Source organism: Vulpes vulpes, chromosome 3 (assembly GCF_048418805.1).
Source record: "Vulpes vulpes isolate BD-2025 chromosome 3, VulVul3, whole genome shotgun sequence".
NCBI lineage: Eukaryota > Metazoa > Chordata > Mammalia > Carnivora > Canidae > Vulpes > Vulpes vulpes.
This window is the reverse complement of record NC_132782.1, coordinates 22,000,864-22,026,023: the sequence shown is the minus strand read 5'-3', so window position 1 is coordinate 22,026,023 and position 25,160 is coordinate 22,000,864. Positions and strand designations below refer to the sequence as shown.

General features: G+C 33.2%; 1 protein-coding gene across 1 annotated transcript in view; it reads right to left on the bottom strand.

Moving 5' to 3' along the window:
• Positions 1-25,160, bottom strand: part of AGPS (alkylglycerone phosphate synthase) — a 131,529-nt gene that overhangs the window by 74,979 nt on the left and 31,390 nt on the right. Inside the window, exons 3-8 of the mRNA XM_072752024.1 lie at positions 15,967-16,057; positions 13,590-13,710; positions 13,418-13,492; positions 9,128-9,199; positions 7,677-7,756; positions 4,097-4,177 (exon numbers count right to left, since the gene is read on the bottom strand). Coding sequence (XP_072608125.1) covers positions 4,097-4,177; positions 7,677-7,756; positions 9,128-9,199; positions 13,418-13,492; positions 13,590-13,710; positions 15,967-16,057 — 520 coding nt within the window. The remainder of the gene's footprint in view (positions 1-4,096; positions 4,178-7,676; positions 7,757-9,127; positions 9,200-13,417; positions 13,493-13,589; positions 13,711-15,966; positions 16,058-25,160) is intronic.

Here is a 25,160-nt window from a genome sequence, read left to right as displayed (position 1 = left end):
GTCCTTCCCAAACTGATCTACAGATTCAGTGTAACAATCCCAATCAAAACTCAACAAGTTATTTATATATATTAACAAGCTGATTCTAAAGTCTATGTGGAGAGGCAAAAAGACCCAGAATAGCCAACACAATTTGAAGTATAGTCTTGTCAATAAACAGTACTGAAATAACTGGATATCCATATCCAACAAAATGAACTTCAATCCACCCTTGTACCATACATAAACATTAACTCAAAAATCTTCAAAACTCTTCAGAAACTTGAATGTAAACTAAAAACTATGAAACTTAAATGGGAGAAAATCTCTGTATGCTCCAGTAAAGCAAAGATTTCTAGATATGATATATAAAGTAAAAAATTAAATACACTGTGGAATTCATCAAAATTAAAAATATCTATTCAGAGTCAAAAGACTCTGTTATGAGAATGAAAAGACAAGTCACAGACTGGGAGAAAACATTTGCAAAGCATAGATCTGCAGAGGATTTATAACCAGAATATGTAAAGAATTCTCAAAACTCAGTAATACGAAAACAACCCAATTTAAAAATTGGACAAAAAAATAATAAAAATTGGACAAACAACTTGAACAGATACTTCACCAAAGAAGATACATGGATGACAAATTACACTTGAAAAGATGTTCAACATCACTAGTCACTAGAGAAATAGAAATTAAAACTACAATGAGATACTGTAACACATCTACCAGAATGACTAAAACTTAAAAGACAAACATTAACAAGTACTGGAGAGAATGCAGAGAAATTGGAACTCTTACACAGTGCTAATAGGAATATAAAATGATGTCCTCTAGGGAAATGTTTGATAGTTTTTCAAAAAGGTGAGTATATACCTACCACTTAATTTAGCCATTTCATTTCTAGATATTTACCCAATAGAAATGGAAGTATATGTCCACACAGGGATTTGCACATAAATGTTTATAGCAGCTTTATTTGTAATAGTCCCAAATTGTAAATAAGTGTTCAACAAGTGAACAGATAAACAGTAGTATATATATACACAATGCAACACTAGTGAGCATTAAAAAGGAATAAACTAGTTGATACATGCAACAATATGCATGAATCTCAAACTAAGTATGCCTAGTGAAAGAAGTCGTACCATCAATACCCTTAAAAAAAAGTGCATGATTAGAATTCAGTAAAACTGTAGGACAATTAAACAAGTCTACAGTGATAGAAAGCAGATCAGCCTCCAGACCTATGAGATAATAAACTTCTGTTATAAAACAAACAAACAAACAGATCAATGATTGCCAGGGGCAGAGGAATCATGAAGAAGCAAGAGGAAATCTTTGGGTTTCATTCAAGTGTTCATTATTGTAATTGTGGTGATGATTTCACAGGTGTACTCAGGTATCAAACCATATCAAGTTGTATCTTTTAAATAAGTGCAATTTACTGTATGACAATTATACCCCAATGGAGTTATTATACAACAAATCCATAATTGACATTAGTGACCTCCCTTAAATTTTATACATAATAAAATCAATGTAATCTACAACCTAAAAAGATTAAAACATGTGCTACCCAACTACTATCGTAGTGTTGTTTTAAAATTTCTAGAAGGAAAAAGGATGTGTTAAGCTGGTTACCTCAGCTGATTAAGAAACTAAGAAACTAAAAAGTGCAGAAATTTAATGACGAAGAACTTGAAGTGGGATCAAAACAGCTGTAGAGACTACCTTACAGTTTACTGGAGGCCAAAAAAAAAAAAAAAGTTCTATACTGGCATTTAGGGAAATGAACTAGGAAGTAAAATAACAGAAGTTCCTAGTCTGGGAAAACGTCATTTAAATTTCAAGGAAATATGTTCCCTGAATTTTAATTCTAACAAGAAAGAAAAAGGAAGGAAGGAAGGAAGGAAGGAAGGAAGGAAGGAAGGAAGGAAGGAAGGAAGGAAGAGAGAAGAGAAAGAAGAGAAGAGAAGAGAAGAGAAGAGAAGAGAAGAGAAGAAAAGAAGAAAAGAAAAAAAAAAGAAAAGAAAAGAAAAGAAAAGAAAGAAAAGAAAAGAAAAGAAAAGAAAAGAAAAGAAAAGAAAAGAAAAGAAAAGAAAAGAAAACTTGGAAAGGTTAAAATACTATATCAAATGCTGTAATAAAAGAAAAAATTAGAGACATGAAAGGCCACCCTTTGTTATAAAAAAAATTGCTGCATTGATAGTGCCTTATTCAGATATAATAGAAAACTAAGAGGACTTTTTACAGGTTTTTTTTCATTAAATACTACTATTCTGCCCGCTTAAGTTCATTATAACTATAATAATTAACAAATCTATTACCCAGACTTATATAAAATACTGACTTATTAAAGATTTCATTCCTGTTCTCTTAGTGCATTAAATAAAAAATAAACATAATACTGTAATAATTTTTTTCAAATCCTTTCATCTAGGTCAGTGGCGAACCAATTTCATTCAACTTTTTACCAAGAAATAAGGAAAAAGAAAAGAAAAGAAGATTGAGAAGCATATCTCTTCTCTCTCTGTCCCATTCAAAGGCAGGAAGGAGAGTCTCTGGAACTCAGGTTGAACAAAGTGGTCAGTATATCAACAAATTAAACTTCCTAATTTTTGTTTACAAAAGCGGAATTATAGTCATCTTGACCATGTCTGAGGAGACTGAAAATACTTTAATAATTCCCTGTTTAGAATCCACAAAAGGAATCTAACATTTTCCAAGGATTCATCAGGATCCTAAAAAAGTGCTATAAGGTCTCCAAGAGTTTGCCTAATTCATGAGATAAGCAGTTTTCAATGAAATTAGGCATTTGAGCACCTGGGTGGCTCAGTTAATTAAGGGTCTGACTCTTGATTTTGGCTCAGGTCACGATCTCAGGGTCATGAGATTGAGCTCTGTGTGGGGCTCCAGGCTTAGTGCTGAGCCTGCTCATTCCCCCTCCTCCCTCTGCTCCTCCCCCTCTCACCTGCTTACACACATACGAGCTCTAAAATAAAAATCTTTTTCAAAAAAAAAAAAAAAAGAAATTAGGCATTCATAAGTTCAATTAATACCAATACCAAATTACCTAGTTGATCCAATTTATCACCAATTTCTGAGAATTCAATATCCAATATGTTCCACTTTACTCCATCCTTACTCCTTTATCGTAGGTAACTATCAGCTCTTGCTTGAATTATGCCAGTAGCCTCTTACCCACCCTTATGTGCCCTTCATCCATCCTCCACACAGGAGCTAACCAGAACTACCTGAAAACAGAGGTAAAGTTCAAACTTCTAAAAGGGGCTCTCTATATAAGGTCCCTTTATAATCTGTTCTCTTCCATGTTTCCCTAGCTTAATCCTTTACTACCACTATATATTCACCCACCCAACATGTAAACACCAAGAATGTGTATTATCCCATAAACACACACTAGACATCAGCCACACTCAGCTGTCTGCCAGCCCAGAAGAATAACAGCTACCCTAAAAGCCTCTGTATTTAGGGAAATGCTGCTTCCTGACTGTTCTCTACACTCTCATTTCCTTTTATGCTGACTTTCACTCATCCTGAAGCCTCATTTTAAATGCTGTATTTTCTGTGATACTTTCTTTGTCCAATTCCTTCCCTCTTGTCCCCATTTGATTAGCCATAACACCCTGCATCCAGCCTTCACCTTGCAATTCTCACTCTGAATCGTAACTATTTACCTAACTTTCTGTTTTAATATAAGCTTTCCAAGGGTAGGGGATGTGTCCTCAGTATCTAGCTCAATGCCTGACCCACAACAGGAAGTGAGCAAATCTGTTCAGAGAAAGTACTGTGAAAGGTAGTCATCCATAAAAAGAACACACAGTTGGGTGCCTGGGTAGCTCAGTCAGTTAAGCATCCGACTCTTGGTTTCAGCTCAGGTCATGATCTCGGGGTCGTGAGGTGGAGCCCCACATCCAGCTCCGTGCTCAGCAGGGACTCTGCTTGAGATTCTCTCCCTCTCTCTCTCTCTACCCACCCACCCCTTGCATGCACACACTCTCTCTCTCTCTCAAGTAAGTAAATAAATCTTAAAAAAACTAAAGAGAATACATAGAAATTTTGAAAATCTTAATTAAGGGAAATAACATACCTGTCTTTCCAACTCCTGACCCGTGATACCAGCCTCCACATGAGCTGTCAGATTGTTCTCATCAACCCAGAGAATTCGATTCTGTTGTAAAGGAAGAAAAAAGTTTCATCTCCAGAACTACTGACATTTTCTGAGGAAATATAACTTCCTAACTCAAGGTAGCAAGTGATAAGACATAAAATTAGCAAACCCACACTACAAGGTTCCATGTATTCCAGACTACACATGACAGACATAGTAACATAGGCAGTATATTGCACAGGAGACAGTTTAAAACACACTCTGTCTTTATTCAGGTATTAATCTGAATTAAACTCTACCTCTTACCTTAGGCAAATTATTTAACTAAATTTAGTGTTTCCTCACTTGTAAAGTGTGAATACTAATACTACTCTTAAGGTTGGTGTAAAGATTAAATGAGATAATGCACAGAACAAATTTAGCATACAGGCATGCCTGGTTGGCTCAGTCAGTGGAGCATGCAGTTCTTGATCTCAGGTTGTGGGATAAAGCCCCATGTTGGGTAAAGGGATTACTTAAAAATAAAATCTTTAAAAACACACACACACACAAAATCTTAGCATACAAAGTTCTTAGCATCCATACTACTATTTTTTTTTAAGATTTTATTTATTCATGAGAGAGAGAGAGAGAGGCAGAGACACAGGCAGAGGGAGAAGCAGGCTCCATGCAGGGAGCCCAATGCAGGACTTGATCCCAGGACTCCAGGATCACGCCCTGGGCCGAAGGCAGATGCCAAACCACTGAGCCACCCAGGGATCCCCATTTGTACTACTATTGATAGTTAACAATCATATCTAACTCAACAGTATCAGAAGATGGCCACTGTAAGACTAGAAAAAGACACCTCCAAAAACATCTGAATATAGTAAATAGCATTCCTGCTTTATTTTTAACCCAAAATAGGACCAGAGGTCCTGGATAGAAACCAAAGCATAGCCCTCCCTCCTGCTTGAACAAGCAGGAGCCAAGTATCATCTGGCTCAACTTGCCAAATGTATGGCTGCCCAAAAAATGTTTTAAACATTCTTGGTTGACCTAATTTGTATATATATGAATCCTCATGAATTATTTTCTACTATTAAAAACAGACTTCTTTCCCCTTCTATTTATTTGGCTGAGCAATCAGGTTAATATATAGACTCTTCTTCTGAATCCCAACAAAGCTTTCTTTGCATTTTGATATGTTTGAATGCAGGTAAACCCAGCTAATAATAAAAAGGAAGCAATACAATAGATAATACGAAAATGGTCTGCCTATATTCTAAATTTGAATACATGCAAATACATGCAAATAACTGCACTGCTTAATTCGCAGGATTTATGATAAACATTAAATTAGATGATATATGTGAATGTACTTTTTGTTTTATGTTATGTAAAACTATCATTTTAATTATACTCTCACAGTAAGACAATAACAATTTCAATATAACTATAGCAAATCAGTCTTTTGGTCCTACAGCATCTAAACAGTAGGAAATCCTAAACTATAAAGTAAAAAGACATAATTCAATAATCTGTTGGTACTTTATAATAACTTGATATACATCTTTTCCCCTAATATACAGGCTCTTGAAGTGACTACATACTTGTGCTAATTATATGCCTTGTATCTACCAGGGTCCAAACATATTTTTGGTAGAAAAAAAGCCAAAACAACTGAAGAAGGCAGAAAAAAAAAAAAAAAACCTAAATGAGCACTCACAGAAAAACCTATATAGAAAACATAGGATACCCTATTACATCCAGTATACACTACCCTTGTTAATATAGGTTAACTATAAGACAAAAACTTTGAGACCAATAGGTCTTAGTATTATTGTATATATTTAAGAAATATAGAAATAGAAGTCTGGCGTAATTATCATATTTTGTACACACTGTATCAAAAGTACTCTGTACAAAATCATGCACAGTTTATTGACTCCAAAGCAATCACAATTCTAGGCACCACCCATCTACTACAATATTTAAGAGCGTTAAAGGCAGTGAATATACAAGGTTTTTCTACAAAATAAGTAGTTAAAAACCTGGCATTTAAAATTCTGCCACAGAATTTTAAGCATCTACTCAGTACAAAGACTTTTATTTTATATTATCTCATTTAATCTTCACAATTACCTTCCGCATTATTGTCTCTATTTTCCAAATTCAGTAAAAGATTCAGTGGTACATTTGTACACAGTAAAGTATACAGAAATTCAAACACATTCCAAAGCCTATTCAGAATAGGCTACTCTTAAGGGCCTTCTAAGGAAACTGCCTTTTCTTAAACTCTGGGATTAGAACAAAGGTTAATGGAGGACTGTATAAAAGAATAATCATGCTATAACCATCTGAACCTCATGACTAATCGCAGCAACACTTAAAGTGGACAAACAGATATTACATGCCTCCTGATGTGATGTGGTGTGAGAAAGAAAAACACATCATCATCTATGAAATATCCTTGCTCAAAAAAAATGTTTAAGCTATGCTTGAGTTCTAACTATACTTTATATCTAACTTCCAGTTTAGAGGACATACAAAGCCCAGAAGAAGAGTTACATGACACCAAGACGAAGTGACATCCAAATTCAAAATATGATACATTTTATACTACAAGTAACCTATTTTCTCCAAAAGTCAGTAACGTTCAATAAAGTTTTGAAAGAAGGGGGTTTCGGATAAAATGAGATAGAAAAACAACAAATGCCAAAATGGGCCTTCTCTGAATCCCCATGTGAACAAATGAAGTATAAAATAAAGACAATTTTAAAACCATTGTAAAATTTGAATGTGAACTGGATATTAAATGGTAATAGCATTATCATAGCATAATAGCAAAATATATATAATATATATTATGCATATATATATGCATATATATAATAGCATAATATGAGACTGCTTTTTAAAATAGTTGACAAAGATAAAGCTAATATGACAAACTGTTAGTAATTACTTAATCTAGAAAATGGGTATACTATTCTATTTGGTGTTTGAAAAAAATTCAAATTAATAAATTAGTTAAAATAAAAATAAAATTTTATAATAATGAATATGCATGCAATCATATATATTGTTGACAATATAGTTAAGATTAAGTTCATACACAAATTAAAGCTTTAACGTGCGCAATGTCCAACTCTTGGGACCACAGTGAGCCAAAAGGTCACAAAATAATCCTAGATTAAAATTAGTCTGTTCTCCAATCTTCCACAAGTAAAACTGCAACAGCATTAAAAACTTGGGGGACAAGTCTTGGTATTTCAAATTAACCTTAACCAATATTTGTTTTGCTTTTAACAATACAAATCAGGTCATTTATTGTATCAATATTCTAAACCATGCTTCTCAAATCATCAATTTCTCAGGCCAATTTGGTAGAAACCACCAAGACATGTACCTGAACATGAATGAACTTTAGCTTTTTGAGACCTAAAGACAATGGTAAAATATAATGATAAATTTAAAACAAAATAAAAATATAACTTTTTAATGACATCTAAGACTGAGCCACAGCTTTTTTTAAAACCAAACACTATCTTCAAATATGTCTAAAATTATCATATACCATTTGAGAAGTATCCAAAGATATAATTGTTCTTGTCTCATCTGCAGGACACATTAGGCCATATGATACGCTTGTTCCTCCTGCCAAAATAGGAAACAGTTTTAATATTTTATTTTGTAGCTACATTTCTAGGGCAAATCCCTAATACAAAGTATACAAATAGGCCCACACTAGAAAAATAACCTATTTCTACTTTACAAAATGTAATTTGCAAATGCTAACACACTAAGAGCAAACTCACCTTTATTTTATGCTGCGTGCCAAAATGAAGCAATATTAGGGAGCTGAAAGCAATGGGATATGGCTCCATCCCCTGGGCACACTCAAGTGAAGCCCCTAGCAATTTGTGAAACTCCAAAAACATGATTAGAAAAATTCTAAGCTAATAATTACTATGGAGATATCACTTAAAAGAAAAAATACCCTTCGTACTTCAAGATACCTTACCTTAATTATGAGATTCATTTATCATTTGAAATAATTTTATGTTGTCATACAAAAAGACTTTAGTAAATTAGAATATAAACAAGTTAAAATTGCCCAGACTATGTAAAACAAATTTATATGTTAATGGTGAAAAGGTGATTTTAATATAGAATAAACAATATATAGAAATATATAAACAATGTACTGTTTTCCATTAACATTTTTTATTAAAGGAAAAATGCTTTCTTGATACCAATCTAAAATAATAGCATATTCTTAGTTATTAACCATCTACATTACCATATATGAGAATAAATTCCTAACTGGTACTTCTATGTGTTTTGAATAGAAAACTCTTGATACAAGTAAGAATTATAGGAGGTGCTGATTCAATTTACTTTCACAAGGTGAGAATGTGAACTGTCAATTAAGAACATATTTGTAACCAATAAACACTATTTGCTTGTCACAGTCCTTTGAAATTAGAAAAATATTTCACTGAAAGTGGCACTGTAGTGCCTTTTTCTCACGAACTCAACCAAAAGCATTAGCTAAAGAAGGAATCTGGAGCTTCTGATTTGTTTGGGGTCTCTCTCACTTCTCTTCCCTCAATGCTAATTCAGTCAATGAAAGTAATGTAGATTATTAAAAGAGATCAAATGCAAAAATAAATAAATAAATAAATATAAAAGAGATCAAATTTGTCTTAAAATGCAAAGCAACATTCTCTCTATAAAGGTTATAAAGTAATTACTAAAGTGGGAATATTTTTTTATTTAAGCATTAAGTCACGGCATCAACTAAGATCTATATGGGAAAGAAGCCATGAACAACATGTCTCAAACAGTTCAGGTAGACAGATCTACTCAAAAATGAGCAGCATAAACAAGTTTTTCAGAATAACCATATCATAATTACAAGAATATTTGCTTTCAATGGAATGACACAAATATTTACAATACAAATATTTTAAAGAAAACGAACACATTTACATGATATTAAAATTCAAAAGGCACAATACCTACCACCAATTGGTATGATACAAAGGTTATATTTGCATGCTAGATTCACAATCTTAACTACATCATCATGACATGCTGTTGAAAAAAAGAGGGAAAATAAATTAATCACAAGGACATGAATAAAATCTGGGTAACCCTGCAAAGTAAGGGTCCATGAAGGTCTTTAGTGTCTAAACTTTTTCTTACTCATCAACACATTAAACAGTTATATTAAAACAAAATGTTTATTATTTATCTTTTTAACTTTTCATTTTGAAATGATTTCATACTCAGGAAAAGGCTACAAAAAAGGTAAAAAAATCTTCATCCAGCAGCCACAAATAATATCTTATAATTTCAATTATCAAAACCAAACAATTTATACTTACATATTATTCTTAACTAATCAACAGACCTTATTCAAATTTTGCCAATTGTTCCACTAATGTCTCCTTTTCTGGACCAGCCAACCATACATTGTATTTAGTTGTCATGTCTCCTTACTCTTCTTTAATCTGAGAGAGTTCCTCAGTCTATCTTTTATTTTCATGACCCTGACACTTTTGAAAAACACTGGTCAGTTATTTCATAGAGTATCTCTCGAGTTTTCGCCTCCTCATTATTAAATTCAGGTTACATATTTTGGCAGGAATTCCACAGAAGTGCTGATGTGACTTTCTTAATGAGTTACATCTGGAGGCACATGATGTAGACATGTCTCATTTCTAGTAATGTTAACTTTCATCATTTGATTACGAAGTATCTGCTTGGTTTTTCCACCGTAAGAATACTATAATTAAAAATGTTTTGTGGGGAGATGGTTACTCTACATAAATATGTTTCTCATCATACTTTCACCCGCTAATTTTTGCATCCACTGATGATTATTGTTTTACAAATTTTAAAATGCTATATGATGTACTACGTATATTCCTTTCTAATGTATACAATGAAAGAGTACTCTTTATCAGAATAAAAGCTATACGGGTAACAAAAACCTGACAACAGAAGATTTTAAATATAAGACACAAAATGCTAAAACTCAATTTGACTAGCAAATAGGGCACTAAGCCAGGGACCAACATAGCAAAGAAACTATCTGAAAAGGATAAATCTTCTGATAATGTGGAATGGCAAAGAAAAGAAAAAGACTTGAGGCAAGGAAACATGCAAAACCCAGTATTACCTGCTAAGGGCTTGAAAGGGAAATTTAAGGATAAACAAGGATAAACAAGTGAATATCCATTTATGAAAGCAAAAATACTGTTTTCTAAAAGTTATCATTTCTCAGGTTTGTTTAAAACTAGGAATATGTCATTTGTATCATTCCAATTTTTTTTTAAAGATTTATTTATTTATTTATGATAGACAGAGAGAGAGAGAGAGAGAGAGAGAGAGAGAGGCAGAGACACAGGCAGAGGGAGAAGCAGGCTCCATGCAGGGAGCCCGACGTGGGACCCGATCCTGGGACTCCAGGATCACACCCCGGGCCAAAGGCAGGCGCCAAACCGCTGAGCCACCCAGGGATCCCCTCATTCCAATTTTTAATGAAAATCCATTTTAAGCTTCCAGATTAAGCTTATAAAACTTACTACTTGTGGTAAAATTTTCTTACTAAGTGGAATAATAGTTTATTAATAATAAAATACCCAAACATGACTGTCAAAAACCTTTAACAAGGCAAAACTAGGGCAGCCCAGGTGGCTCAGTGGTTTAGCACTGCCTTCAGCCCAGGGTATGATCCTGGAGACCCCATGATCAAGTCCCACGTCGGACTCCCTGCATGGGGCCTGCTTCTCCCTCTGCCTATGTCTCTGCCTCTGTGTGTGTGTGTGTCTCTCATGAATAAATAAATAAAATCTTAACAAACAAACAAACAAAAAAGGCAAAACTACTTCTAGGATTGCCACCTAAACAGAAGCTTTTCTTAACCACGTTATCTGACACAGCACTCTCTCATCCCACTGCTCATCTGTTTGGCTATTTTCTTACTGTGCCTTTTCTCTACAGCATGTATCACCACTCAATACATTACATATTTATTTGCTCTTTTCTGCCTCCTTCCCCACTAAATTGTAGGGCACCTGAGAATAGATTTTTGTTTTTTTCACAGCTCATCCTCAATACCTAGAACAGTACCTAGCACATATTTTCACAGGCCCAAAGTTTTGGTATTTACACAGCTAAAAATAACACATAAGTACTAAATAATAAGTGAAATTATTTAAAAATATGTAAAGTTGTTAAAGGAGACTTTATTTTTATAAGCACACTTCCCACAGACAACATATATGAGTGACTGACAACTTGTCTAAAATAAATGAAAGGCAGATATTCACACTGTGTAAAGGTCACAATGGTGACAAATCCTGGTTTAAGGACGACTCCAAATCATAAAAGTTACATATATTATGCTTAGTTATTATGCTTAGACAAACCCTAGATATCCTATTAAATATAAAATTCAGATTCAAATTATAGCCAGGCTTACTGACATCCACAAGGATAGATCTCCTAGCTGTGTGTGTGTGTATGTGTATATCCCAAAGCATACTTTGTGTGTGTGTGTGTGCGTATGTATATGTGTATATATAGTGTGTGTGCGCAAATATGTGTATTCAAACTGCAAGATGAGACAGCCACCTCCACTCTACGGAATACCACACTGTCTTAAATTGTCATATTGTCTCAAAATTTGCCCTTACTCATGCAAAGAAAAAACCTAAACTTTATCACCAGTAGAAAATTTACATTAAAGTTATTAAAGGTCTCGGAGATCTGATCACCTATTGGGAAAAAATATTCCAAGTAGTCCTTATACCAGGAGATTCAACAGAATAAAATTATAAACTTGATTCAAGCACCTATACACTATTCATATAGATTCCTGAGGTATGGAACATGATGGTAAAGGGAATATTTTAGAAAAACTAACCTCTCAAGAGTATATAGGAGGCTTGGAGAAACAAGAAACTAGAGGCATGAGAGAGAACCTTATAAGCTGTTACAAAAATCCAACTATGCATTGATAAGGGCCTGATTTGAAAACTGATATGGGAAAAAAAGACAAGGCTACGAGGGAACTGACAAATAGGATGGATTTTACAGAATGAAGAAACTTTTGTGCAACAACAGACTATAACCCTGCATGTTTCCTCAATCTGGATTTTTTAGAAATATTTGTATTTCCTAAACAAAGACACATATTTTCATTCTGGTAATTTCTCAGTATTTTAATAGTCAGACACATGAAGAAAATACCTAGAAAGCACATTTAAAAGCTCTACTTAAGATACATCCAAAGATAGTCTATTAAAGTTTCCTAAAAGAAATGAAAACTAATAAATTTTGCTTTCATTTTTTTCCAGTTAAAAAGTAGAATGAATCTTCCCCAAATCTTAGTAAAGAAGCAGCCTAAAGCTACTAAGAGAACACTAAAAGAATATACATCATAAGTATCAGGAATAATCTCATAATCTCAGCTACATATGCACTTGGATTTTCCTCCTAACCTCTCTCCTACCTCCATATTAAAGTATGATTTTCTCCTTCAGATACTTCCTGTAAAGTAAAAGGATCACATCTAAAACCGATGAGCCAATTTTTTGAAAAATAAAATACTCTATCTGCTCCTTTATAGAATCTGAAGAAGAAAAAGGATCAGATTACTGGAACTTTCTTAAAATGGTAATTATGGACAGTCAGGTACAATATACCAATTCTGCTTTAAATTTTCTACTAAAAGAGATGGGTATAAAAATCATATATATAAATATTCTGACTACCTAATCATCAGCAAGAGCAAAATAACAACACAAAGCTCATCCATCCTCTATCTAAAGCCAAAATCATGAATAAAATTAATTTTTCAAAATTTATTTATATCCAAGAAAATAGGTATCTTAAAAAACTTATTTCACTATTTGAATATAATGTTTTTTAGCCCACAAACTGATACCACCAAATTACTAGTATGAGTTTGTGGTACTCAATAGTTAAGAGCTTCTCTACATCTGAACATATTTAATTTCATTAAGCTTTCAAACAAATCAAAAATGCATTTTTTAACTGACCTCCCGCTATGATGTTAATATTTAAAATGAAGACTTACTCATCAACAGCAAAACCAATCATGAAAACCAATAGTTTAAAATGATTAGATCAAGAAAGAATTATATGACTTCTGGAAACTCTAAAAATATAGCTACCTATACTTTTTACAATTCCTACATTTAAAAGTATATATTTCCAATACTAAATCTATTTAAGATTTCACAATACAAAGTAATGATACAAAAGAAAAAAAGGACTTACTTGGCCATAAAACTATATCAGGAATTCGCTGAAACATTCCTTCCCTGAGCAAAAATATCTCATGAAGACAATGACCTGTTTTGTAGTTTTAAAAAAAAAAAATGTAAAAACATCTTAAATTATAGGAAATTTTAATATTAAAAACAAATAGTACTTATATAAAGTTGCTTACCATGAGCTCTAAATACTCGATCATCTGCTTCTTGTGAATATGAAATATTAATTTCTTTAAGGTCATGAAGAAAATCTTCACTTACAATAGAAGGAGGTGTATCATTAGGATTTAAGGATGCCTAGAAAATAAAATTGGTTTCTTTGAGTTATTTCTAGAAACTAAGTTTTGAATACTTGCTTAGGGAGAGTCACCATATAATGTTAGTTTTTAATATCTAAGCTGAGACAAAAGCATAGGAAAATACTAAGTAACACATATGGAAACCAACTCTGTAACTATAACAAATTATAAATGGTCTGATTAATCACATTCTGTAACATAAGTTACAGAAGTCATATGTTTCCTCTTTTGCATCCATGGCCCACTTTTTCATTGTTTCTGAAGATTGCAAACAAGAACAGAGAAGATGGCAAAGTCTTAAATCTTTCATTTTAGATCAAGGAAACTGAGGGAAAGCTACTTAACTTTTTCATCATCTACATTTTCACCTGTAGATATGATTTACTATTTCCTATACCTCAATTACTATTTTTAAATGATCAATAAAAAACCTCATAATAAATAATAAGCCCATTTTCACAGAACTACTTTAAAACTCACAACATAATTATAATTTGATACTTAATTTCAACTAACATTGTGAGCTGGAAAAAATCTTTAAAGCTATGCAACATTGGGCAAGTCACCCAACTTCTCTGGGCCTTGGCTTCTTCAACTGTAAGTGAGATTATCAGCACTAAATTTAAATAGCTACCATAAGATTAAATGTGAAAAGCACCAAAAACCTGCCTACCATACAGGAAGAGGCTGGCCAAATCAAATCTGCTATTAAAAAAGCAAACAAAAAAAGGTATGATATAGAATTTGGAAAAAAGGAAATATAAGAATGCATTAAAAAATACGATATTTACATAATGTTAGTATCTTATTAAAGGTTCTGTATTTAGGAGTGCCTGGGTGGCTCCATTGGTTAAGCATCTGCCTTCAGCTCATGTCCTGATCTCAGGGTCCTGGGATTAAGTCCCAAGTTGGGCTCCCTGGTCAGTAAGGAGGTTTATTTTCCCTCTTCCTCTGCTACTTCCCCTACTTGTGCTCTCTCTCTCAAGTAAATAATTAAAATATTAAAAAATAAATAAATAAAAGGTTCTGTATTTAATATTCAATTATATGAGAAATATTTATTGAGTTCAATTATATGAGAAATATTTATTGAGTGTGTGTGTTATAAGCCAGGCACTGTTCTAGATCTTAGGTATATAGCAGTGAGATAATCAGGGAAAAAAAAACCTGACCTCAAAGAATTTATGCTATAGTGAAAGGAAATGACCCAAAAAACCCAACAAAAATTTATTTCGTTTTGTTATTGCTATTTTGTTATCAAAAATCGAAAAGGGTTCAAAAACAGAAAAAACGTGTACGTAAAACTGGTGAAATTTTTAAATATGGTATACAGATTTCATCAATGTCAAAAAAAAGTAACTACAAAAAGTCAAAAGAAAGAATTAAGGAAATAAAGGGATCTTTCAGGAAAATTTGAAAGAATTTGGTTTAGGAGGGGTAGAAATTAGTTAACATAATTTACTTAGTAAAATTAAATGTAATTGTGGATTTATAACTAAAACAAATAAGTACTCACCAAATACCTACAGTCCTTAATAACACGTTGGATATAGTAGAGTACAGAGTATAAGCCACAGTCCCTGCCCTTACGGAAATCATATCCAATTTAGAGGAAGATGCAGAATACCATGCCATAGCAAATAATAATAAATAATAAAAACCATAATAATATAAAGAAAACTATTTTGTTAGTTTGATATGAATACTATTGAGTTTTTTTAACCCTAGTTTCAGAAAAGTGAAACTACATGAACCAGAACTATCACTCATATCTTAACCAAATTTTTACTTTTTGTAAGTCTTCTAATATCCTAAATGTTTTTATATTAAATGTAGCATTTTTACTTCAAATTATCCTATATTAATCCTGGAGTACTGTCAGTCCATTAAATGTCCTATTATTAATAGTAACTTATACTCTTGTAACAAGCCTACCACAGAATTAATTCATTTGCACTTCACCACCACCCTATGAGAGGGAGAACAGTTATTGCTCTCATTTCTTAAAGTAGAATAATTGAGGTTCAGAGAAGATAAAAAGTTTACCAGACAAATCTCAGATAAATTTTGAGATTTATATCTGTGATGCTGAACTTCTTAAAAAAAAAAATCACAACAAATCCATTAAAGCAATTATAACAAATTACAAAGATAAATCTAACTGATTTGGGGTTAAACACACGTCCATGCACATACAGACACACCCATACCCACAAAGACTTAAGTATATTAGTAATCATTCTTGTTTGCTTACTTTAGAGGTAGTTTTATGCTCCAGACTTACTCCAAGGGTATTTTGGATCCAGTCTTTAAAAGTTGGTAAAATCATGCCACTAAGAGGATACCTAAGATTACAAAGAAGATAAAACATTAGAATAAGGGATCTTCATTTAAATTTAAATCTTAGCTTTGGCTTCTAGTAATGGTTAAGTAGTTCCTATTAAAACAACCCCTCTCCCCCCAACACACACACAACACATATAACTATAAACTCTGGACAAAAACAGAAACAAAACACAACTCTGAAGGGAGTATAGACAGAAAAAGCAGCAATAATAGGGGGGTAAAGAGGTGTGATACACTTAGAAAAAGGAAACAGCACTACATGAGTTTCCAGATTTTATTTTTAAAACAGGTTTCAGACTGAGGGACAGCCAACTGGTACCATAAAAGGAAACAAAAATACAGAAAATCTAGTTTTCCTGCCTTGAAGAACCAGAAGGCAGTGTTTACAGTGAACACAACAGCTGGGAAGAATACAGAAAAGGAAAGAGTCAGAGTGATGTAAGCATAAACTCTGTCCAAATGTCTGGCTGACCCTGAATTACATATGTATGGAGTAGACTTGAAGTAGCCCAACTAAGCTTAAAAACGCAGTTGATCACCATCACAGAGAGAAATGGAAATTTGAAAATAAACTAATTACTTGATGTTAAAAAAACTAAATAAAGCCCCTTCAGAAGAATATAACAGAATACAGAGTTCTGACAAAAGACCATTAGCAATGTCCAAGATGTACTCCAAAATAGCCGGAAACAAGCAAATAGAAAGTGTGATCCATAATCAAGAGAAAGGGAAATAAATAGGGACCGACCCTATGAAGATCTAAAATACTGGAAGTAGCACACAATCATTTTTAAGATAGCTGTAACTCTGTTAAAGGACAGAACAAAACAGAAATTATGTAGTTAAGACTCGTCAATAAAAACTCATTGGACAAGGCAGCCCAGGTGGCTCAGCGGTTTAGGGCCACCTTCAGCCCAGGGTGTGATCCTGGAGATGAGTCCCATGTCAGGCTCCCTACATGGAGCCTGCTTCTCCCTCTGCCTGTGTCTCTGCCTCTCTCTCTCTCTCTCTCTGTCTGTGTGTGTGTGTGTGTGTGTGTGTGTGTGTGTCTCATGAATAAACAAATAAAATCTAAAAACAAAAAAAACAAAACTCACTGGATGAACAGAAGGGCCGACTGGAGATGTCAGTGAATGTACAGATAGAGCAATAAAACATACAATCTGAAGAACAGAGAAAACGAATGAAAAAATAAACAGCTTCAAAGACTTACAGAACAACAGCAAAAGACTAACATATATATAACAAACACTTAGAGTCCCAAGAAAAAGAAAAGAGGGAAATGAAGTAACACAGTTTTGAAGAAGTAATAGCAGAAAGGTTCCAAATCTGATGAAAGACAAAAATTTACAAATCCAAAAAGGCCAGAGAACACTAACGAGATATATGCAAAGAAACTCACACTACACACATCATAGTCAAATAGCAATTTAAAAGAATTGAGAAAAAGAGAAAAAGAGGGAGAAAATGTTAAAAGCATCTAGAGAAAAATGACATATACATATTATATACAATGCAATAACAATAAAAATTATGACTGGCTTCTCATTAGAAACAGTGAAGTCCAAGTAACAACTAAACAACATTTTTAAAGTGCTGGAAGGAAAAGAATGTCAAACTAAAATTCTATATCTGGTGAAAATATACTTCAAAGATAAAAGTTTAAGACACTTTCAGATGGAAACTCAGAGAACCTGATGCCAGCAGACCTACACTACAAGAAATGCTAAAGTGATTTCTACAGGCTGAAGGGAAATACAACACTAAATATAAACTGAAATCTTCAAGACAGAATAAATAATACCAGAAAGAGTAAATATGTGAGTAAATATAAATAACTATATTCTCTTAATTTCTTTCCAATATATATGTCTTTTAAAAAGTATATCACTGTGTCACTGAGTTTATGATGTGACAACTATAAAAAGAACAGAGAATAGTAAATAAATCTATAGATTTGCAAGGTACTTAGATTTTACATGAAGTTGTACAAGAAATTTAAAACACACAAAAGAGCTCTATAGAGGTATAGAAAAAACTAGATTTGCTACGCGGATTTCTTTTCCTACATTTTCCATCCCAATTCTTATTTAAATACTTTATATGAAACATGAGCACTGTTTTATAAACACAAGAAATCCATATATATATATATGGGAAGATTTGATGCAGAAAACTCAAGTGCTTAGAAATCCAGCTTTTCGGTTTTGGAAATAGTTGCCAGAGATGGCAAAATATTAAATAGCAAGAAGCATGATAAAAAAAAAAAAAAAAAAAAAAAAAAAAAAAAAAAAACAGATAAAGGGGATCCCTGGGTGGCTCAGCGGTTTAGCGCCTACCTTCAGCCCAGGGCGTGATCTTGGAGTCCAGGGATCGAATCCCACATCAGGCTCCCTGCATGGAGCCTGCTTCTCCCTCTGCCTGTGTCTCTGCCTCTCTCTCACTCTCTCTGTCTTGTGTCTCTCATGAATAAATAAATAAATAAATAATCTTTAAAAAAAATAACAGATAAAATAAGTATGCTACCCTAGATTAGTGTAGTGAAGATGGCTGATATGCAAACAATAATGATCCAATGTGTTATAAGAGCACTAATAGCTCTCTGAAAAGACCAAAACATTTTAAATGTGTATTTAAAACTGTATTTTAAACTTTTTATTTAAATAAATATACAGCATTATCATGTGCCAGGCATTGTTCTAAGTGTTTTATGTATATTAACTTATAGTAATGTTATGAGGTTAGTGCTATTATCCCTATTTTATAGATGAGGAAGGTAAAGCACAGAAATTAAGATGGTAAGTAAGTTAAGTAACTTAATCAAGGTCACACAGCTAATAAGTGACAAAACCAGAATCTGAATCAGGTAATAAATAATGTGTCAGTCTGTGCTTTCAACCACTATAAGACACTGCCTTTAGTCTGATTCTTCCTTTACCACCATTCCAAGAGAGATCATTATCCTAAAATTCTTTTTGCATTTATAAAATCATGGTACCTATATTCAGTAACTCTTTTTCACTATAATGTTCTTGCAACTTCTCTACTCCCCCAACAAAATGATGAGACAGCCAAATAAAAGTACATTATAGCTGTTTTATTTTTGATTTTATAAATATTTTACTTATAAAATACTAAAGTACAACATACAAAGATATAGACAAAAAAGCGTATAGCTGAATGAAATTTTACGAAGTAGACCTCCCATGTAATCAGCATTCAGATCCAGAAATAGAACATTTACCAGCACCACAGAAACACTCTCCTCCATGCTCTTTCCAGGCATACCATCACTCCTCACACCAAACGAACCATTATCCTGACTGTTAACATTACAGGGTAATTTTGAACTTCATATAAATGAAATCATACAAAATGTACTCTTGTGTTAGCTCTTTTGCTCAAATATTATATTTCTGAGATTCATCTATGTTGATACATATTGTTACAATTCATTCATTTCCATGGCTTAATTCCATTGTGTGAATATAGCAGTTTCTTTACCCACTGTATAGTGATAGACAATAGTGTCTAGTTTTGGGGGCATGCAGGGACATTCTTGAACTTGTTTTCTGAAGAATATATCACATTTTTCTGATGGTTATATAGCTAGAGTGGAATTTCCAGGCAATAGTCTATGTATATGTTCAACTTTAGATGTCAATAGATTCGTTTTTCAACATGCTTACAACTAACAATGACACAGACTTACTCCACATCCTCCCTACCTTTGGTGCTGTAGTTCTTTTTAATGCAAAACATTCTACTGATAATCTCTTAACCATTTTAATTTGAATTTCATTGGTTGCCTATGGGTTAGAGTTTCTATTTATATATCTATTGTCCATTTGGCTATTGTTTTCAATGCCAGTTCATCTTTTGCTCATTTTCCTATTGAGTTACTATTGTTTTCTCATCAATGTATAAGAATTATTTATATATTCTGAAATCAAGGAAGCATGTATTAAATATTTCCTCTTGCTCTATAATTTGTTTTTCATTTTCTTAAAAGAGACTTTTGATGAAAAGAAGTTTTACATTTTAGTATTTAGAATCTAATTGATTCTTTTTTTTTTCCTTTACAGAAGTTAACACTTTGTTCTCTGCTTTTTGACAACCTCAAATTCAGAAAGACATTCAATATATTTTTCTCACAATCTTACAGTTTTAGTTTATACATTTAGGTCCACAATCTATCTGGAATTGATCTCTGTATCTGATATGAAGTAACATCAAAATTAATTTTTTTCCAAGATGATAGTTTAAGTAAGTGATCCTATACCAATCTTTATTTCTGTGTTTGTGTGTTTAAATGGAGAAAAGAAGAAATACTCTAGTAAGTCTTTAGCCATTACTGATCAAAAAACAATTTAAAAAATAATAAACTAATACTTATAACAAATTAGAATGGACTATAAATTGGTCTTAACATCTACGTGAGGCAAGTTATTAAAAAGTTCAAAGTGTAATGTTTGCTCAAGGTTATTTCCCATTCCTTTCATCAAAGCTCGAATAACAGCAAAGCATTTAGCAACTAGCCTGAAAAGATTACTTTCATTTCACAGAAACAGAAAATTTAAAAGCCATTGGGTAATATATAACTCTGTACCACAATTAAGTATGTGTTTATAATAATCCAGAATTCAGTATTTAAAAACCTGGTATTAGGCCCCATCCAAAGAAATTTAACTGGAAGTGACAAAAAGCTCTCGTTTCGTCACAGGCTGAGTGGGTGTCACTCTTTATGTTAACTTCAAATTATACAACAAAAATTCTATCTACAATTGTCAAATCAATCTTTAAACATTAATAAAACAAAAATGATAGCAGAAATGAAAAAACATGAAGAACACACGTTTTAAAAAAGTCTGTTAAAAAATGTGCTAAAAGGTGCTAAAAAATCAAACTGAAGTGGTATTTTTGAAGTACTATAATATCTTTTTCATAAATCTAAAGAAACTGGAATCAAAGAGAATACAAGACTCATAACTAAAACAACTATAGATAGTCATTCAGCATATAAAATCTTCTTTATTTCAACTGAAGTAAAAGTCCAAATTCTGGAAAGCTGGTTATTAACAGATATGCCACTGTGTGTTAGTAATATCCTACGAAAGACTAATTTGGAACTATTAGGTTTTAATACTGGGTCTTTATATGTTAAATGTACAATTAATTTAGGTCTCCATAAAATATATTAGATCCTTGATATTCATGATAGAATCATACTCAGACCTTTTTGAATCCCTTAATTCACAAATAATATTATCCATAAAACAAAAAGGTGACCACCTTCAAGATACTTGAATTAATAGAGTTTCTGTTACTGTCATGTATAAAATTTAAAATTACATTTTGTCATTAAGACAAACAATATATTTTCATATCTGAATGCACAGTATTTCAGGCTTTCTTTTTTAAAGATTTATTTTAAAAAATAAAAATAAAGATTTATTTATTTTAGAGAGGAGGGAGGGGCAAGGGAGGACGAAAGAGTCTTTTTTTTTATTATTAAAGATTTTATTTATTTATTCATGAGAGACACAGAGAGAGAGGCAAAGACACAGGCAGAGGGAGAAGCAGGCTCCATGCAGGGAGCCTGATGCAGAACTCGATTCCAGGACCCCCGGGTCACGCCCTGGACTGAAGGCGGCGCTAAACTGCTGAGCCACCTGGGATCCCCAATATTTCAGACTTTGAAGAAGTATCTTGCATGACAGAATATTGAGTTAAGACATTGCTCCTTCATCAGGGTGCCCAGGTGGGTGGTTCAGTCCGTTAAGCATCTGCCCTCAGCTCGGATCATGATCTTAGGATCCTGGGATTGAACCCCTCCAGCAGGCTCCCTGCTCAGCGGGGAGCTTGCTTCTCCCTCTCTCTTCCTAACCCCTGCCTGTGCACAAGTGTGTGCATGTGCACGGAAGCTCTCACTTCCTCTCTTTCTCTCAAACAAATAAAGAAAATCTTTAAAAAAGAAAACTATGTTTCTAAAAAACAAAGACTTTGCTCCATTATCTACAATTCCAGCACAAAATATGCAGTTCAAGGAGTTTCATGTCAGAATGTAAACTTTTCAACTGTTTCAACTGTACTTTTTCTTGCATCTGATGTCCTAGGATTTGAAAAACGGTAAAGGAAGCCTAACTTAATTATCATAAAGCCTAGCATACTGCCAAGGGCTCCAAAAATCTCATAAAATATCATAAAGCAAAAATGCAAACTTTGAAGTCAAGAAAGTAAATGGACTGAAAACAAACATTATAAGAAAAGTAAGGAATTAGAAGTATTTAACTTAAGAAACAGCCATGGAATAACTTGAATATTACATTACAGTAAAATAATTTAGATTTATATTCAGAACTATAAACATCATTTAACACTCAAGATTACTGGTCATTGCAGGACACAGAGAATTGGTATTATAACTTATGCTCTTAAGAAACTTACAACCTAAAAAAACAAAAAAAGAAATTAAATTACAACCTAGTTTAGTCAAAGCTACAAAGACACTTAATTGGTAGGATGACTATATAGGCAGGAAACACACAACTTTTGCCAGGAATGTGTTAAGAAGAAAGCCAGGTACCTATTCCAGTTATTGAAAAAGGGTGACTCCTGAACAGATTTTTAATCATGACTGAAGATAAGTTTGAGAATTTTAAGAAATGGTTCTCATTGCAAAATATAAGGTGGGATCAACTCACCACCTTCCCTCAGGACAGAATTAAACTATATTGTAGAAGATACAGAACCAGGGGAAGTTTTCAGGACCAAAGAAATCACTTTGTGATCCCTTTCTTTGTGGAAAAAAAATTCTGAGAACATAAATATTCAAGAAGCAGGTGCACATCAGAATTTACTGTGATTAAAGACAAGTACTTTCACTCTGTGGCACTGCACAGAGGCAGCAAAATATTAGTAGATACAACATCTATCCTCAGAGTGACTGCCACAACTGCTAAGAAATTTAAAAATCTTTTTATAATCAGGCAAAATTTTTAATGAAAAATTATGCCACAGAAATATAAAGTACAACAAATCCAAACAAATTCTCTCAATTTAAACACTAACTTTGCACTTTGTAAGCACCAATTAATGTTAAATTCAATAATGATACTGTTCAAAAATTTTAGTTTGTAGTAATATACAGCATTAGCTCTGAAGTACTATCTCCTGCTGCTTAAACCCAGGAGGACTCAATTCATCAATATCTAAAAGGAGAAAGAATGGCAAGATAATAAAATCTAGGGACTTATAAACTGACAAACTATAAATATGTTTAGAATATAAGACCCCATTCAGGAAAAAATTCCCGATTTTTCCCAAAGATCTGTAACAGTTTACAATAACTGCTTCTAATTTAATAGTTGGAGTGCTCTCAGCAGCACATATACTAATTTAATGGCTGGGTTTGAAATGCCAGTGTTACACACATATACACAGTCAACCACACTGCTTATAAGAATTTATCTTTTCAATGTCTTTGGATCAGAAATAAGGGAACCTCCATAAAATTTCATTGAAACTCACTCTTGGTTTCTGGTACCTAAGAATTCCTCTTTTTCCCCAGCCCTGTTTTACTTCTTTCTTAGGACATTTTATTCATGTTTTCTATGCACTTAGAGAAAACAAAAGGTCTGTGATTTGTTCAGTCCACTACAATGCCAGAATAAAAAGAAAGAATTCCAAAAATTGTCTTCACAATCTAATATTATTAACACAAAATGGTGAATTAATACCATTCAGCCTAATCAGTGTTTTCTTGGAACTCATCCTTTATAGTCAGTCATAAATTCCACTTTCTCTTTTAAGAATATCACAACCTTCTTTTGCTTCTGCGCTGTGCCTTTCACTGGAAAAATAGGAATTTCTGTCATGGGGTAATTTTTTTACCATATGACTAACTCTTCTCAGTAGGTGGAATGCTACTATAAAGTGCTCTCAGAGTTTGGAGAGAAAACAAGACCAATACAACGGGTGAATATGGTTATCTGCAGAAGCCCAGTACAATAGAAACAGCACAAGACCAAAGCTTAAAAACACTTGGGTTTTAATTCCAATTTCCCACTGAGCGAGTGACCTCAAGTAAGGTATTTAACCTCTCTCATCCTCAAACCCCTAATTCTTTTTGAGAAAATATCACTATCCATCTTAATGGTTATTTTAAGATAATTCAGTAGGAGCTCAAGTAATAGCTATAGAACGATGTTTTCTGATAAAAACTGAAGAAATCTATGAATTCAACCATTATCCCTGGGAGGCTAGACTAGATTTATAGAAAGCTATGATCCAATTCCATCCAGTTTATTAGCCTGTCTGTGACAAGGTAATGGTACTTCTGAAAGCACTAAAATGGGAACTGAATACTATTTAGTTATTGGTTTTAGTTATTAAATAGTTTATGTAGCACATATTTAATCCTAGAGCATTTAAATTCTATTTCTGTATCTGGAGAATTACCCTCTAGATTAGTCTTAGTGAAAAGCAAAGGCTATACCTTCCACTAAAGCAAACGTGCCTGACATCCACCTTATCGGTCTCACTTGTAGGCTCTGCTAGTCAGACATACCCCATTCGCTTCCCTTTTCTCCCACCGGATCTAACTCAGGAGTTAATACAAAGAAATGAAGCCTTTAAGGACTAATTCTGGTTAAAGTGGTAGCAGCAGCAATCTTCCAAAGTCAGAAGCCAAACAAATACATTCTTTGGTTCTATTACAACCTGGATAAAAATCTTCTTTTAAAAAAATCTCTTTTAAGACCACTGAATCCCCTTTGCTCTGAATCTACGCTGTCCAAATATCTAAATTACAAATTTGGGATCCCTGGGTGGCGCAGTGGTTTGGCGCCTGCCTTTGGCCCAGGGCGCGATCCTGGAGACCCGGGATCGAATCCCACGTCGGGCTTCCGGTGCGTGGAGCCTGCTTCTCCCTCTGCCTGTGTCTCTGCCTCTCTCTCTCTCTCTGTGACTATCATAAAATAAATTTTAAAAAAAAAATGTAAAACTGTAGAAATTAAACAAAGTATATTTATAAAAAAAAACAAAAAACAAAAAACAAATTTTATGTTCTATGTATCTTAATATCATGAAGGGCAGTAACAA